We start from the raw sequence: 15,908 nt of genomic DNA on the forward strand, positions 1-15,908 counted from the left end.
GTGGGGTAGTAATTGTTAGCATGTCTGAGTGCCTAGAACTTGCCTCACACTGTTTTTTTGTCATTTCATTTAATTTTGACAAAAATTTCTATATAATAGATACTGTTATTCAAAATTCACAAATTCAAACATATGGGACAACTGAGGCTTCAAGAATTTAAGTAACTTTTCTATCATTGCTGTTCATTGCCCTCAGTTAGAGAGAACATCTTCCTAATTCAACAAGTCATGTTCATTCTGTCTTCTAACCATTCCATGGACCCATCTTTCTCTTTTCAATCCACAACAACAACTCTGAACTGACTTTAATCAACTGGATTATGTAGTGTCTCCTGCCTGTTTCTAGGAATCTGACTTCTGGGTTTATTTGTAAGTCTAGTGGTTGGTTGGTGGTTTCAAAGGAGTACATATCACTATGAATTTCCAACCTCTTGGTATCAGAACAGTCCCTTACAGCATAACTCTGAAGGAGCCTGGTCAATGCCCCTCAGGTACTTCTGAGTGTTCCTTGTAGTCTTGCAAGTGTTCTAGAGTGAATCTGCACTTCCTTGAGAGCCACCAACACATGTTTTGATCTGCTACACCCGCTGCTGCTGCCCACACTAGAGTTGCTGCCTCCACTGTGTTCAGAATTTACCATCTTCAGAGTGCCAACTTGATCTGTCTTGCCTTGAGTCCCTGATGATATTTTCTATCAAAAATGAAAAGACATTCAAACTCTGTTGCATTTTGCCACCCAAGGCTGTAAGAATAGTGCTTGAGCTCTAAATCTCATATAAAAACAGATCTTTCACCTTTTACCTGCAGGAATAATATTTATTCCCTATCTTTTCCTATCTCTTCTCTTACACTCATTTCTCACCAGAATTCCTCTCTTTTCCTTCAGGAAAAACAATCAAGTAAGCAAACAGAAGTGCAACTCATATCAACTAGTGCAAGGGTACAAATGTTCATAGAGGGCACACAAACAGGATGAAGGACATGTGGCTCACCCACTCACTCAATAGTCATGGTTCATCAATTTCAAATCTCAATTCAACTAAATGGAGGCACCCTAAATACCCCTTAATTGCTAATATAACAGTGTTCTTCCATTCCTTCAAACATGTCAGTGACTTCTCATTGTCTTTAGGTTGAAGACAATTCAGGTTCTAAATATGGTTGGCAAGGTTTTTTATTCACCAGACATTTTGAATTTTTTTCCTCCTATGTCTATTGCAACAATCTCTTTCACAAACCTTATTTCAAACCTCATGTTCTAGAGAAAAAATATGCTCTACATGCAGAGAATTATTGTAAAACAAATAGTTTCCCACTGAGCTGTTGTGGAATACCATATTAACTGTTCTGCACATTTATAATTATGTTTATTTTTGTTAATTTAGAAATAGTCACTATTTATTAAATGCATGGTTTAAAGTCTCCCGAAGATAACCAATAAAAAAATTTCTTACCATCCAAGAATGCTCATGACAACTGTTTTAATGTAAGTGGTGTAAAAATAACTGAAGAACCAACTAGAGGGGAAAAATAATATGTTACATACTATAGGTATTGTAGATTCAAGGATAGGTTATAAACCAAATAAAATTGAGTTTGGTGACAATTAAATATAACTGCTTTTAATAGCTTTTTCATATTTAGTATACATTTCAGGTCTTATATTTTAAATATAACAGCATTTTGTAGTACTTTATAAATCATAATATATGCATAACAATATTTTGTGTTCTTTAGGGAAATGAACTGACTTTTATTTCATGATGTTTATTCTTCCCTATTTCATATTTCTCTTGATAGAACATTTGTACTATCTTCAAAATAAACAGTGCAAACTTTGCACATTCTGGATATATGATTTTTATCCACATAACTTTGATATCACTCTACTAAAATTATAAATATAATTTTTTATTTGCTCTTCTTAGTTATACTTGACAATAGAATCTATTTTGGTATATTTATACAAACATGGAATTTATCTTATTCTAATTAATATCCCAGTCTTGTGGATATATATGATGTTGAGATTCACTGTGGTGTATGCATACATGTACATAAGAAAGTTATATCAGATTTATATTTCCTATTCCTATTCCCACTCCCTTCCCTTTATTCAAATCAATTGACTTTTAAATTGAAAAGTTTATTCATGTAAGTCGGAAAACTATTTTAGAGAGATTTACTTAGTTTTCTATTGATTCTATTTAGAACTGTGTCTGACATACTAAAATAATACCAGACAAGATAAGTTGTTAAGCATTGTCTAACATTTTATAATTTCCATTTATTCTTTATTCCATTTAATGAGCATAACTAAAATTAAGTAGGTGAATTTAACTTAACTTGACTCTGAAGTGATACAAGGTGTATGGCAAGACTAGAGAGTACCAAGTGCCCATTCAGTGGGAAGTAACTGCTATAAACAATTGTAAGATGTAAGTGGAATAAAAGAATAAATGTGAACAATTGATAGATGTGAATAATTCATGTAAACTAGTGAGACCATTTAGCACAATCTGGTTGCTGTGGGACATGATTTATTTAAACTGTGCTGTTAGGATAATAGTTTGATGGTAAGTATTATAGGTTAGTTGATAGAAAAATTATTGACCCATGAGACTAAATATAGGGAGCATTTCTGAAATCAATCATTAGAATATACATGAAGAATAGAAACACAGACCAAGAAGTATGTGAAGATATATCTATTAATTAGTTTGATTTAATCATACCATAATGTATATATTTATCAACACAGCATATCATATATCATCAATATCCAATTCTTACTTGTCAAAACTAATTTTTTAAAAATATAAAGACAATATAATAGACTTAGGGAGTTTTGTTTTGTCATCCTGATAACTATGCAGGACATTAATACAAGAAATTTTATCAATATAATAATCTTAGTATAGCATAATAAAATGTATATAAAAAGCTAAGTATGTATCTAGGTTCTGGAGATGTTCCTAAATAACTTTGGCAGCTCAGAGACACTGTGTTAGCTGCTAACTGACCTGGGCAACACTATGAAACAACACCTAGAACTGACACATCAATCTTGGAGACCAAGGAGAAGGTACAAAATTGGATAAACCATGGCCTATTATAATTCATTGTGCTATTATAGTCAATCTGAGTTTGGATTTAAAAAAAGCTTTGATATATAAAATGAATGAGCTAATAAATTAATTCCACTAAAGTCAAATAATTACATAATTGTTTTCAAATCCAAACACTTTATTTTTGATCATTATTTTTAAGTTTGAAGAAATAACTTAAAAGCTTCCTTTCAAATATTAAATGAATATTTAAGTTGTATGTTACATTCATCTTAGCAAATTCACTGATAATGATATTTTATTAACAATGAATTTTCTTGTCTTATACAGAGGAATACATACTACTACTCAGTAAGTTTAAATAGTAATCCTTATTAGGTTAATCCTTTTAGGATTATTAGGTTAATCCTTATTAGTAATCCTCATTAGGTTTTTCAGAGAACCCACTTATTCCTAAAGATACTGTCTGATACAAATTGTCACTTCATTTTACAAACATTCTTTGAGTGCCTTAAAGTATATTTTCTCTAGTTTATACATTAGTAAGACGGTAGGGCTGGGTATAAACTCAGGAGGTTTTTGTTGTTGCTGTTTTGTTTTGTTTTCTGAATCCCATGCTTTTTAAAAATAACTTCAAATTATTTAAGAAAGCACATTAGGATTAAGTTACCTACTGTATATTAAATATGGGTTATTTTTCTGCTGGTCTGATCATTTCAAAATATAAATCTGTTCTTATCAACTCTGTTTACTACCTAATTGCCCGGCCCAAACTTCTGAACTAAAACTGTTCATTGACTTGCCATAGCTCCTAGGATTAAGATTTGGTTTGTTTTTGTTTGTTTGTTTGTTTGTTTTAATAATTTTTTAGTTGTAGTTGGACACAGTGCCTTTATTTTATTTATTTTTATATGGTGTTGAGGATCGAAAACCCAGCGCCCCACACATGCTAGGTGAGTGCTCTACTGCTGAGGCACAACCCCAGGCCCAAGAGTCAGCCTTTTAAAGACGATACAAATACTGCATTTTCTCATTCTGTGACTTCTTCAGGCTTAGCTGGAGTCACAGCCACCTCTCAGTATGATGGCCTTGCTGAGCTGCATGTGTCCACAGTAAGTGTCCTACCTCCAGAGTGGCTTTGCACATGCTGTTCCCTCTACAGGGACATTCTTCCCTTCACTTGGCCAACCCAAATCCTTCTTATCATCCTTCACTTTTTGGCTCAAATACACTTCCTCAGAGTTTTTCTTGAGTGCTCTTAAATTAGAACAGTTTGTCTCCCATTCCTAGTTCTTCCCTTAGTTACTCCTTCATATTTGTTCATGTGGAAATTTGATGAATATTTGCCTTCCTCAGGAGATTTTAAACTCCCTGAAGAGGAATGACTATATCTGTTTTGTTCATTTTTGTATCTTCTAGTTTCTAACACAAAGCGTTGATATATAAAATGAATAAACTAATAAATTAATTTCACTAAAGTCAAATAATTACATAACTGTTTTCAAATCCAAATACTTTATTTGTGATCATTATTTTTAAGTTTGAGGAAATAACTTAAGAAAAGCTGCCTTTCAAATAAATATTAAATGAACATTTGTATGTTACATTCATCTTAGCAAATGTACCATAGCATTATTTTTAAATATCAAATTTTCAACTTAATAACAATAAGCATTTATTCTAGGATATTCTAGATTATATTTATTTATTTTGCATGCTATGAGTTGAGCTGTGTCATTCTGAGATGAAAAAAAGAAAAAAAATTTTAAGAGATTGTTTGTGGTCAAATACCAAAATATTTGCAGATTAAAGATTAAACAATATCCACCCCACTTTTCATTAGCCTAATATTTTAGCAAGGTACTATCAGCAATTAGCTTTCAGTTCAGTAATAAAAGAAATTTGGAATATCTATATCTTACATTTGATTCTCTCAAACTTCAAGAGAAAGAATAAAATAAGAATAAATTCATATTTTTAAGTTTGACATGTTTGGTAATTTGCACACATGCAATTGGATTTAGAGGCTGGTGGTGAAATACAGGAGGTTCTCTTATGTTAAGGTTAGTAAAATGCTCTCTCAGGCTGAAAGGGTATAAAAGCTTCATGCCTGAAGCTTCAAGAGTTCTTATTTTACTTACGTGACCCAACTAATGATATGTCTGAACCCATGGGTTTATGAAGAAAAATCTGTCATGGTTAAAACTGTTATGTTTAGAAAGCAACATAAAAGTTGTAATTAGTGGGCATTTATTATGTCTAATAATTTGTTCTTAGAGCTGTGCTTCATAATATTATTTTTAAAAACTAAAGACCCCTTTGATGAAAGCTATGGACTTAAGAAAAATTTACAATTCAGATTCCTATACAATTTTGGGTATAATTTCAGGAGTTTTATATTCACCAGAATTCTTCTGCAGATCTTAGACTTGGGTCATCTATTCAAGACAAATCTATCCAATTCATGTGTCTTAAATAGCAATGATATATTGCTTGTCAACTCTCTAATTCTGAGTTATTTTATATCTGGATTCTAATTATCTAACAGGAGGAATAAAGAAAATGCTCAAGAGATTCATCATATTCAAACGAACCATCTTTTTCCTCCTTTATCTTCAGGCTATTATTTCTAGGCCAGAGCCCTATTGTTCATCCTGTTCTGTCCATTGGCTACGGACCAGACAGAAGATACTATTCTAGGCCATTGTAAAATTTCATCTTCCTCTGGGCTGTTACCTAATTAAAATAATTTCAATTTGCTCTCTTGAACATTTTTTTTCTACAGGCAATTGTAAAATTGTAGGAGCTGAAAAGCAATTGAAGGGACAAAAATATAACTTTTTAAAAAACTTTTCTATTGTGAAAGAAATTGCTCATTGTAGACTAGTTATTTAATTTCAAATATTGAATGTGGTTTCTTTTGTATTCAGTAACAGAGTACAGTTTCCATTGATTTATAGGGGTCATTTTCTAAAAGTGCTCCAAAGTGGGTGGATCTTAAACATTTCTAAAGCAACTATCCTTGCACAGATGTAAGAACATAGTGCAACAAAATTGTTAATTTATTTTCCCATTTATCTGGAAATAGAGATATAAGGAACTCTTATATCTGGGAATATTTACAAGTGTACTGGAAGCTATCTATAAACTTTGTGCAAAAAAAGTAGTAACTTTTATTAACATTCTGCTCATTTTAAGAACAATGTTGTTAAGTAGGTTCATCTTCACAGCTGCAGAGTTAGCAAAAAAACCCTAAGCCTCCAGTCAGAATCATGGTTTAACTGAATACTGCTACACTGCTCACTTGTTAACACTGGGTGCTCTTGAATACTTTTCCCTTGGATTTTGCTTTTGAGGCTGTGGCTAAAAAGCTCCGCAGTGTTCAGTGTATCACAGTTCTGCTTTGTGAATTTTGACGTTGTTGATGGATTCCTCATAATTTGAATATGAGGCTAAAATCTGATATGCAAAATTTTACTTCCCTTTAGCACTTTACTTTGGGTGCATGTTTGTGTATTTTCTTTGCTGGCATGAAAAATGTGCTGGACAAAGACTCACGTGTGGAATAAGAACCTGAGAAGAAGGAAGGGACTTGCTCTCACTAGACATGATCAGTGAGTGTATAGGGGGCAGTATTTCATCTACCTTCTTCCTGACTTCTGCTGCAAGCAATCAGTACTTGGTCCTGGAAGGAAGGTTGGCAGAAAGTAGTGAGTGCATTCTGTTGCTGGTCAGCCCAAACCTGCTGATTCAGCTCCTCTTGTACTGTGTACCATTCATGCATACCTAAATCCAGAAATGCTACATTGCTATGGGGAGGAGGAATAATAAATACCTTCACAGTTGTCAAACATGTCCTCTACCTTCCAAAATTTTTACTTAACGAAAAGGACCACTTCACCTTCCAACTTATATGCATTGGTCTATAATTTTTTTATCACAAACAAAAATAGTTCAGCATATATACATATATACACACATTTATAATTTCACAGGTACATAAATGTAAAAATATGTTATAAATTACATAATTGTACTACATCAGTAATAAATTTTACTTTGAATTAATAGGACTTGTTATTTCTCTTGGAAGGTCTTTATTTCCCCTTCTTTATGAAGGAAGGGCTTGATAAAGGTACAGTGTTCTTGGTTAGCCATTCCTTTCTTTCAGAACTTCAAACACATCATTTCATGACCATCTGTCCTATAGGGGGGAATCACAGCATCACCTCTGTGGTCTTCACATCCAATTTTGTCAGCAGTGTGAAGTCAGACAAGATATTGAATGGCCAGTGTTAGGGGAACTTGTAGATTTGTTGTCGGCAAGAATTGTGGTGCTCCTCTCTGTTGTTACTGTGGACATGCATGTCCAGGAATGGGGCCTCAGATCCCCTCTGGCCATGTCCCCACCTGGGACAGGGCAGTAACTGGGCTTTTTTTCCTCCCTGATTCAGCTGTAGGGTTGAATCCAGTGATGGATCAGGAGTGGATTTCAGTCAGAATCAGGCAAAATTCTACCCACATAAAGTGTTTGAAGTAGAGAGGCAAGAGCGGAACACAGCAGGCACTGAGTAAAGTCTCTCTCTGGACCTTGTTAGTCTGGACATCGCTCAAGACAGTGTACCTGTGGGCAGGAAGCAGTGGAACCACAGACCTCTCCCCTGCTTTGTTAGTAAAAGATGCCACCGGTGGAGTTGGGAGGAAGAGTGGTACGAACAGAATGGATGGCTGCCTTCAATCCTGGCACCAACATGAAATCACACATGCCTGGCCACCCTCCAGGTCTCAGAGGGCAGCGCCCGCTTCTTGGGTTTGTTAAGGTGGCACCATTCCTTCCCCTCCGTGTGGAAACACCCATCCCCCATGAAGCAGGGTTCTCAGCAGATTTGTGTCAGAGTCACTCTACTGACCTACACTGTGTTTGTGAGTAAACTACTCATTGAGTCAGTGCAGAGGAATGTCTCTGGGGTCCCAGAGATGAGAACATGAAGCTGTTTTCAATTCCTAGTGCAGCAAAAAAAAAAAAAAAAAAAAAAAAAAAATCAGACAGTAAATCCCTTCTCAAGATGACTCCTGGCTATAGCACTCTGGGCATACACTAAGAGGTGATGTGAACTTCTTTTCCAAAGCCAGGCTATTAGGCAGAATTCAGATTACTTATCTAGTTTACTATAATCCTGTGAGTCTTGTGAAAGTTTCCAATAGCTAGGATTGCCCGTAACTGCATTGATAGAGTTTTCTGGGACTCTCCTTCAAGTTTAACCCTGGAGATAGAAGGCTCCGCCTCCTTGACTATGCATTCAGGGTGGCAGGTGCCAGGTTATTTTGTTTCTCTTGCTATTATCCCAGATCTCTGGATCTTACAAGGTTTCCATTTTTCTCCTGTTGATTTCTAGTGTTCTCCCATGATCACTCACCTCAATATGCAGCTATACACCTGTTGCTTTGGTTCTTTGTGGAGGAGCAGGTGAGTGCTGTATGCATCTATTCAGCCATCTTGCCATTGCCCCTTAAACACATATTAAACATTTAAAGTTTGTTAAAAATATATTCATATATGAAGAAAAAATACTTCGGTAATGAAGACTCTTAAATAAAGACTCCAAAATAAAACATTATAAATACAATTGAGATTTCCTGTGTATCTCTCTCCTGTTGCAAGTCCCTTCTATTCCTTCTCTTCTGAATTTGCTGGGTGAGGTTCCCTTGCATTTTAAGATATTTTCATTATTTTTATTCATGTTTATTTATTATATTTACACATGCATTTCCTTAATATAAGGTATTAATTTTTTGTTTGTCTTTTTGTGGTGTCAGCAATTGAACCCAGGGCTTTGTGCATGCGAGGCAAGCACTCTACCAACTGAGCTATATCCACAGCGCCAATATATGGTATTAATTTGTATGATTTAAAACTTCAATAATTGTCCTATGTATTAATGCGGGTTTTTTTTTTTTTACTTTTTTTCACTCACCATTTTTTCCTGTAGTTTGCTGTCTATCCTTATTTTTATTAATTATTAGTGAATTATTCTTTATATTGGTTCAAGTAGGCTGCTCTTTCTTATAAGCACTCTATAAATTTCTCTTGCTCTATTTTATTTCAATAATGCTTGGTATTGCCAGACTTGATCTACTGATTAATGTGATAAGTATAAAATGGTATTTTATGACAGTATTAATTTGCATTTTCTGATTATCAGTAAATTGTTTCTATTAACACATTTGTTGCCTTATTGAAATATTTCATTATTTAAAATATTCACAATATTTGTCCATCTTTCTGCTCCTGTTTCTCTTCCCTAAAAATATATATCTCATACACATACACACACACACACACACACACACACACACACAGACACACACACATAAAATCTCCTAAATGTTTTCTAGAAAATTCTGGAACTTTCTTTCCTTGTAAAGTTGAAAAAAAGTCCATTGAAGATATTAATTCTCTTAAGTTTGTTAACCATTGCATTGTTGCAGTGGTGAATTTTGTAATAACTCATGTGCTTGAAATAATGTGCTTATTGGCTGAAAATTCAATATATTTCAATCTAGTGAACTGTGTTATTCAAATCTTTTATAAATTAAATAGTTTCATGATAAATTTTTCACAAAACTCCTCTGTAATGTGGATTTCTCAGCTTTTCCCAGTAGTTCTGCCCCATTAGTATTTTACATTTTGAGTTCAAGTTATTAGGCACAGATAAATTTACAAGTTTTCTGTTGTTAATTGAATATATGTATTATTTACAAAGAAACCCTTCAATGATCCCTAAAATTTTTCCTTAATGTCTATCTTGTCTCTTTTTAATGTGACTATATGGGAATTTTACTTCTTTATCATATTAGTGTTTGCCTGGTATTTCTTCATAGAACTTTTCAATTTAATATTTCTCAGTCAAATCAATTTGGCTGACACCATCATTTAGCTGGTAAATTGCATTCAAATCAACTGTGTTTACTGATATATGGGGATTTGTTTCTAGCATCTCACTTTTGTGATTTATTTTTGTACAGCTTTTTCAATGCTTCAGGGTTTTTTTTTCTCCATTTATTTTTAGGTTTGTTTCTTGGTTTTGCTTCTTTAAATTTTTTTTGTCTACTTTAGAATTAGACACATTATTTCTATTTATTTAATAGCTACTCTTAAATTATTAACAGGGATGTTTAGCTTTAGGAGGTTTGAAATTAGCCAAGATTTCTACACTCCTCCTGAATAATACAAAGACTTTAAATATGCAAATACCCCTGGCATCTGACAAGATAACCTCTAGGGATAATCAAGATTCTAAATTCTTTGTAAAAGCAATAATTCTGAAATTAAAAACACTGTGAACCAAAACAAAAATTCAATTTACTCAACACCAAAAAACAAAGAGTGTCACATTATTTAAAGACCACTTTATTTAAGGAATAGTTGACCTATATATCCCAGTAAAGTAAAATGACACTCTGGCAAAATAACCAGTCAAAATCAGGCCCTATTTTTGGCTGGGGTTATGGCTCAGCGGTAGAGGGCTAGCCTAGCACGTTCAAGGGCCTGGGTTCAATCCTTAGTACCACACAAAAATAAACAAATAAAATAAAGGTATTGTGTCCAACTACAACTAAAAAATCAATATTAAAAAAAATCAGGCCCTAAGTTATATCACCTGAAAAAAAGAAAAAGAAAGACTAACATTTACAAAAGAAATAGATTCAATGTGTGTATTTAAATGTTTTTAATCAAAAGTTCTGTGTGGTGGACGTGCTTCCTCTTTACATGAAGGACATGACACATTTCTAATTGTGCACCGTAAGTGAAATGTGAATTTGGGTATACATTCAATTTTTAATAACTGTAGGTTCTCATCTATTTGACATTTAATTTTCTGACAATGCAAGAAAAAACATGTACTTTCATACTTAAAAGTACCCAAAATTACCTAGATAAAATTCTCTTCTATTAGGTAGAGGGAAAAAAAAAAAGTTTAGTGAAACTCTTCCAATTCAGCTAGAACAGAAAAATGTAATCTCAAGTTTTCATCCTCAAGAAGGATACCTTTTTATTGATGAGGAAGGAGACATTTGAATTTAAAGTGGCCAAGCATTTTCTGATAACGTAGTGACTCATGTGCACTGTATTAATGTGTGGCTTCCTGGATTGTTCTAACTCTCCCTGCACATTAAAAGTCATACATCATTTGTAAAAATACATGATTCTAGTCAACTAATTTTGAAAACTAACAACCTTTTCTTTCTTAAATATTCCTATTTGGGAAGCAGGTTTGAACATTTTGACCCTGTCTGCTTGTATGTATAATGATTATGAATCTGTCCTAATGAAGTGTTTGAAAGGTTGGACCATTTAGTTTAAATAACATTTACCATTTTTCTTAATTAATTTTTTAACATATATGATAGGCAGAAAACTTGGAAACCACATGAAAGTACAAAGAAAAATAATCGTCAAATCACCGGAACTTTTCCTTCATTATCTCTTGGCACCAGTGCTAATTTCAGGGTATTGTCCTTTGACAATTGTTTTGTCTGGACTCAATTTCTCATATTTTTTCTCAGCCATTCCTTAACTCTTCATTGTTATGACTGCTCTTAATATGCTTGTTTGATTAATTTATAATAAAATTTTAAGGATGGCTATCTTTGTTTTATTAATTTATTTATTCAACATTCAAATATTTATTAACATCTACTATGTGTAAAGTATTGCATGGGAATATATAACAAACAAAGCTCATTTCCTCATGGAACTTACTAATTAGGGAAAAGCCTAAGCAATTTAGTGAGGCACTAAGTAATTCAGTGAGAGCCCCACTAAATTGCTTAGGCTGGCTTTGAAGTTGTAATCCTCTTGCATCAGCCTTCTGAGCTGCTGGGATTATAGGGATGTGCCATTGCACCTGGTTTAAAATTTGGTTATGCTGCCCAAGTGGTGGTGCATTTCTGTAATCCCAAGGACTTGGGAGGCTGAAGCAAGACAATTGCAAGTTCATAGCCAGCCCGAGCAATTTAGCAAGGCACTTAGCAACTCAGCAAGAACCTGCCTCTAAAGAAAATATAGAAAAGGGCTGAGGATGTGGCTCAATGGTAAGCAACCCTGGGTTCAATCTCTGGTACCAAAAATAAAGTAATAAATAAATAAATAAATAAGTAAGTAAATTTTGGTGAGATTATTTTTAAAACATGGCTTTTAACTTACAAGTATCTGTTCCATAGTCTTAATGCACAAATAATTTTTTAGAAAGCATGAGAAAAGAAAAATATAGCAGAGCAAGTCAACAGATGAGTTATGTCTAGTTCCTGCTTCTAAAAGCTTTCAATATTACATAAAGAAAGATAACTTCACACACGTGAGCACCTACCCACACATGAGTAAAATGTCTATAGAGCTTCTTCCCACTCTGTCTCTGGCTCATTCTAATTAATCCTTCACATTTCAAATTGAATATATTTTCTTAGATGAAAATTACTTAACCCTCTTTATCAGCTTTTTTAAAAACAGTTTTTAAAGCATCCTGAATTTTTCCTATATAGCATTCATTATATTTATAACTATAAATATTTAGTATCTCTCTCCTCACTAGACAATGAACATAAAAAGCTCAACATACTAGCAAAGTGTCTGGCACAAACTATGAGCTTAAGAAATAGTGACTACATGAAACATCTCAAATCTATAAAAGACTGTGGCAGGGAAAAGCAAAGAGAAAAAGGAAGTGTGATGGGAATGTAATGGAAAGAGAAAGAAGGCTTAGATGGGTGCTCAAAAAAGGCTCTATTTGAAGTATGAAGTGAACCTTAGTGGATATGTATCAGAGGGGTGTTACAGAAAGGATGGGCTGGTAGAGGCAGGAATGATTAAGGTCGATAGACCCTTAGACATAACATACCAGGACTGTGGTACTTTTAGGGGCCCACGAAACATTGTCATTTATTAAGCTGAAGGAAAGAATGAATGTAATACTAATCAATATATAATAACGAACCAAATGTGGGTATAAAAATTATAGTATTGTTTTTTTGGCAGAAAAGGACTCAGTAAGGTAAAAGGATACAGGGCCATTGAACATGATAAGGCAGCCCTGGAGATGATGCTTGTGTACAGGAGGCAGTATTTTGGCTAGAAACCTAGAAATATGAAAGATGACCTGAGGCTGAAAATGTAGGTTGGCCTCAGGTTAAGTAGAGCTGAAAAGACAGGTGGAGAAGGTTCTTTAAACTTCAACTGGCCTTCAGAGTGTCTTTGTGCCAACTTTTAGTTTTCAGCAGGGCTTTAAGAAGAGAATGCTTACAGGAAGAAATAAGGCTGGTTAAGTAAAATGCTCAATTCGAAGTCTTTTGTGTTGATTTAGATGAGAGTTAAAGAGATTACGGGAAGGTGAATGAGAATATTTGAATATTCGATATTTGAATATTTACCTGTGCAGTTTAGATCATATGCAGAAAAGCTTCCTTTTCCTGATTAGAAAGCCCTGAAGCGATATGTATATATTTATATTCTTTGTAATTAAAACTTCTATATTCTCAGGGCATTGAACATAGAGATACACAAGAAAACAAAAAAGTTCAGCTCTTGGGAATGCATTAAATTTTCTTCTAAACCTCATTGACTGAGCCATTCTGATCAACAAAGCAAATGACCAAAGCATGAGCATATGACAGTGAGTGCCTTCCAATTGATTGATGGTTTGAATATTCGGCTCAGCAAAACTGAAGCAACCACATACATGTTGATTATAATCCATTTTAAAGTTAACTTTCAATGATTCATATTTTTTTCTGAATTGAGAAATCTCTGTCTATATTCTGTAACTATTTTAAAAGTTATATTTTTTCATCATCAAACATGCATTGATGTATAGCATTAATTCATGTCATGTACAGAAAAAGCTATAATGACATAAAACCACATACTATGCATGAAACACAGTTGTGTTATATGTAGATTTGTGAGCTTCCTCCCTTAGTGAGTGATTTTATGTATCTAAGATTTGTCAATCCTTGTGTGGGAAATACAGGAAGAGTATGACATGTTGGGTGCAGTGGAGTATCTAACCTAAAGGGAAAGAAAAGTGAAGTTTGCATCAAGTCCTGAAATGCTAGTCTGGCAGGTCAAAGCAAAGCAACATACACATTTTTCAAATTATAGGGATTAGACTTGCATTTTTTTAAATTTTGTTAACCTTTTGGAACTTTACCATCCTTATTGATGGCAAGCGATAATCAGGTTTTGTAGCACTGCTCAGCCATTTTCCATATTCCTTAGGAAAAATATTTAAAAAACAGCATGAAATTTATGAATTCCTGTTGGTAAGAGATTAAATAATTACTGCATAGTTTTGATGGTTAAATTAGCTGCCAACTGTGTTTTACAGAGTGTCTCTTTGAAGACAGAGAAATAGACTAAGTGAATTTTCTGGAAGCTCCTAAACTCTGGTCCTTTGATCAACTTTAGAAGTATGAAAAACAATACACCTAATATATCTAATACTCTCTCAAAGAAACAAATTACAGTGTTGAGATTATATCCTGTAAACCATGAAAAACTCATTGTTCTACACCATTATATGAAAATTGAAAGATGTCAAAACAAAACCATCTAATTGGTCATTTTTAGAGGCGCCCATCAATTTCATTAACAATATTACTGAAATAAATTCAGGATAGAATTTTCATAATTGAGACTTATGTGGAAAGCAGTTGAATGATTCTCCCACTTTTGTATTGCAACCCTTCTGGGGCTGTATTCAAAACGTTGGTATCAAGTTAGGAAACGGAGTAAGTCAACGTTTCTCTTGGGGTTAAAGGTCTGTTCCTTTCAATCAGTTGAAACTGACAGGCGTCCTGCCATCACCTTCTCCAGAGCCAGGCAGACAGGCCCTGGCCTTCAGTGTGAAAACATCTGTTGAATGGATTTATTGACTGGATCTTGTTTTTTCTCTCCCTTTCTCTCTATTTTTTTTTTCCTTTTCCCTTCACACCGTTTATTATGTCTCTGACCTGATGAACTTAATTTGTTGACATGTCGCTCTCAGTGTCTCCCTCGATGCTGGTCTCACGTTTCTGTCTACTGTGTTCTTTGCTCTGCAGCAGCCCTTCCCGGAGCCCCCGCACACACGTGCACTCTCGGCGCGCCAGGCTCAGCTGGCTGTGGTTGGCATGGATGGATTAGAGAAACATCGCCTTCTCTCCAGGACTCATTCTTCCCCTGCTGCCTCCATTTTACCACACCCTGCAACGGACCGCCCCCTCCAGCCTGGCTCTGCAACTGGTAGGAATCCCCAAAGACTCTCCCTAATAGGCAAGCGAAATGCACCCTTCTTGTAGGATTAGCCGATTTAAATGCTCAGAATAACTCCAACAGCAGAACGCTCCATTTTAACCCAATGCAACCCAAATTTTATGAGGTTACAGTGGCCACAAGACAAACAGCACATCTGATAAATCTTGGGCTTAGTATTAATAGCCTCATAAATTGCTATCATTCAAGGGCCTGGAAAATACATCAACAGGTGCATGGGTCCCTTTTGGAAACAAAAATCCCTACAACATTCTTTAGGAGTTTCTTCAGTATCTTTCATTCTAGCATTTGGCCATTCGGAAATTTATGATACTTGGCTTCCTCATTGGACTCTAAAGAGCGTCCTTTCCTCAGTTTCTCTTCTGGTTGTTTTGTTTTGATATTTTTGTCTGACTTCCCACTCAAGTGACTCATGGGAGTCTATAGTACCAAGGCAATCGGTGCCTGATATGTTAGTATCACTTCCATTTATTATGGTACTTCTGGGTGGGCTTTTTGACCAATCTCTTCCTTTGTCTACAGCTGCCTAC

The 15,908-nt window shown here is 34.5% G+C and overlaps 1 protein-coding gene across 1 annotated transcript in view; it reads left to right on the forward strand.

The window, feature by feature from the left end:
• Positions 1 to 15,908, forward strand: part of Hdac9 (histone deacetylase 9) — a 662,331-nt gene that overhangs the window by 396,986 nt on the left and 249,437 nt on the right. The window contains exon 14 of the mRNA XM_026407939.2: positions 15,168 to 15,348. Within this exon, the coding sequence (XP_026263724.1) occupies positions 15,168 to 15,348 (181 nt within the window). The remainder of the gene's footprint in view (positions 1 to 15,167; positions 15,349 to 15,908) is intronic.

This window comes from Urocitellus parryii, chromosome 3 (assembly GCF_045843805.1).
Source record: "Urocitellus parryii isolate mUroPar1 chromosome 3, mUroPar1.hap1, whole genome shotgun sequence".
Classification (NCBI taxonomy): Eukaryota; Metazoa; Chordata; class Mammalia; order Rodentia; family Sciuridae; genus Urocitellus; species Urocitellus parryii.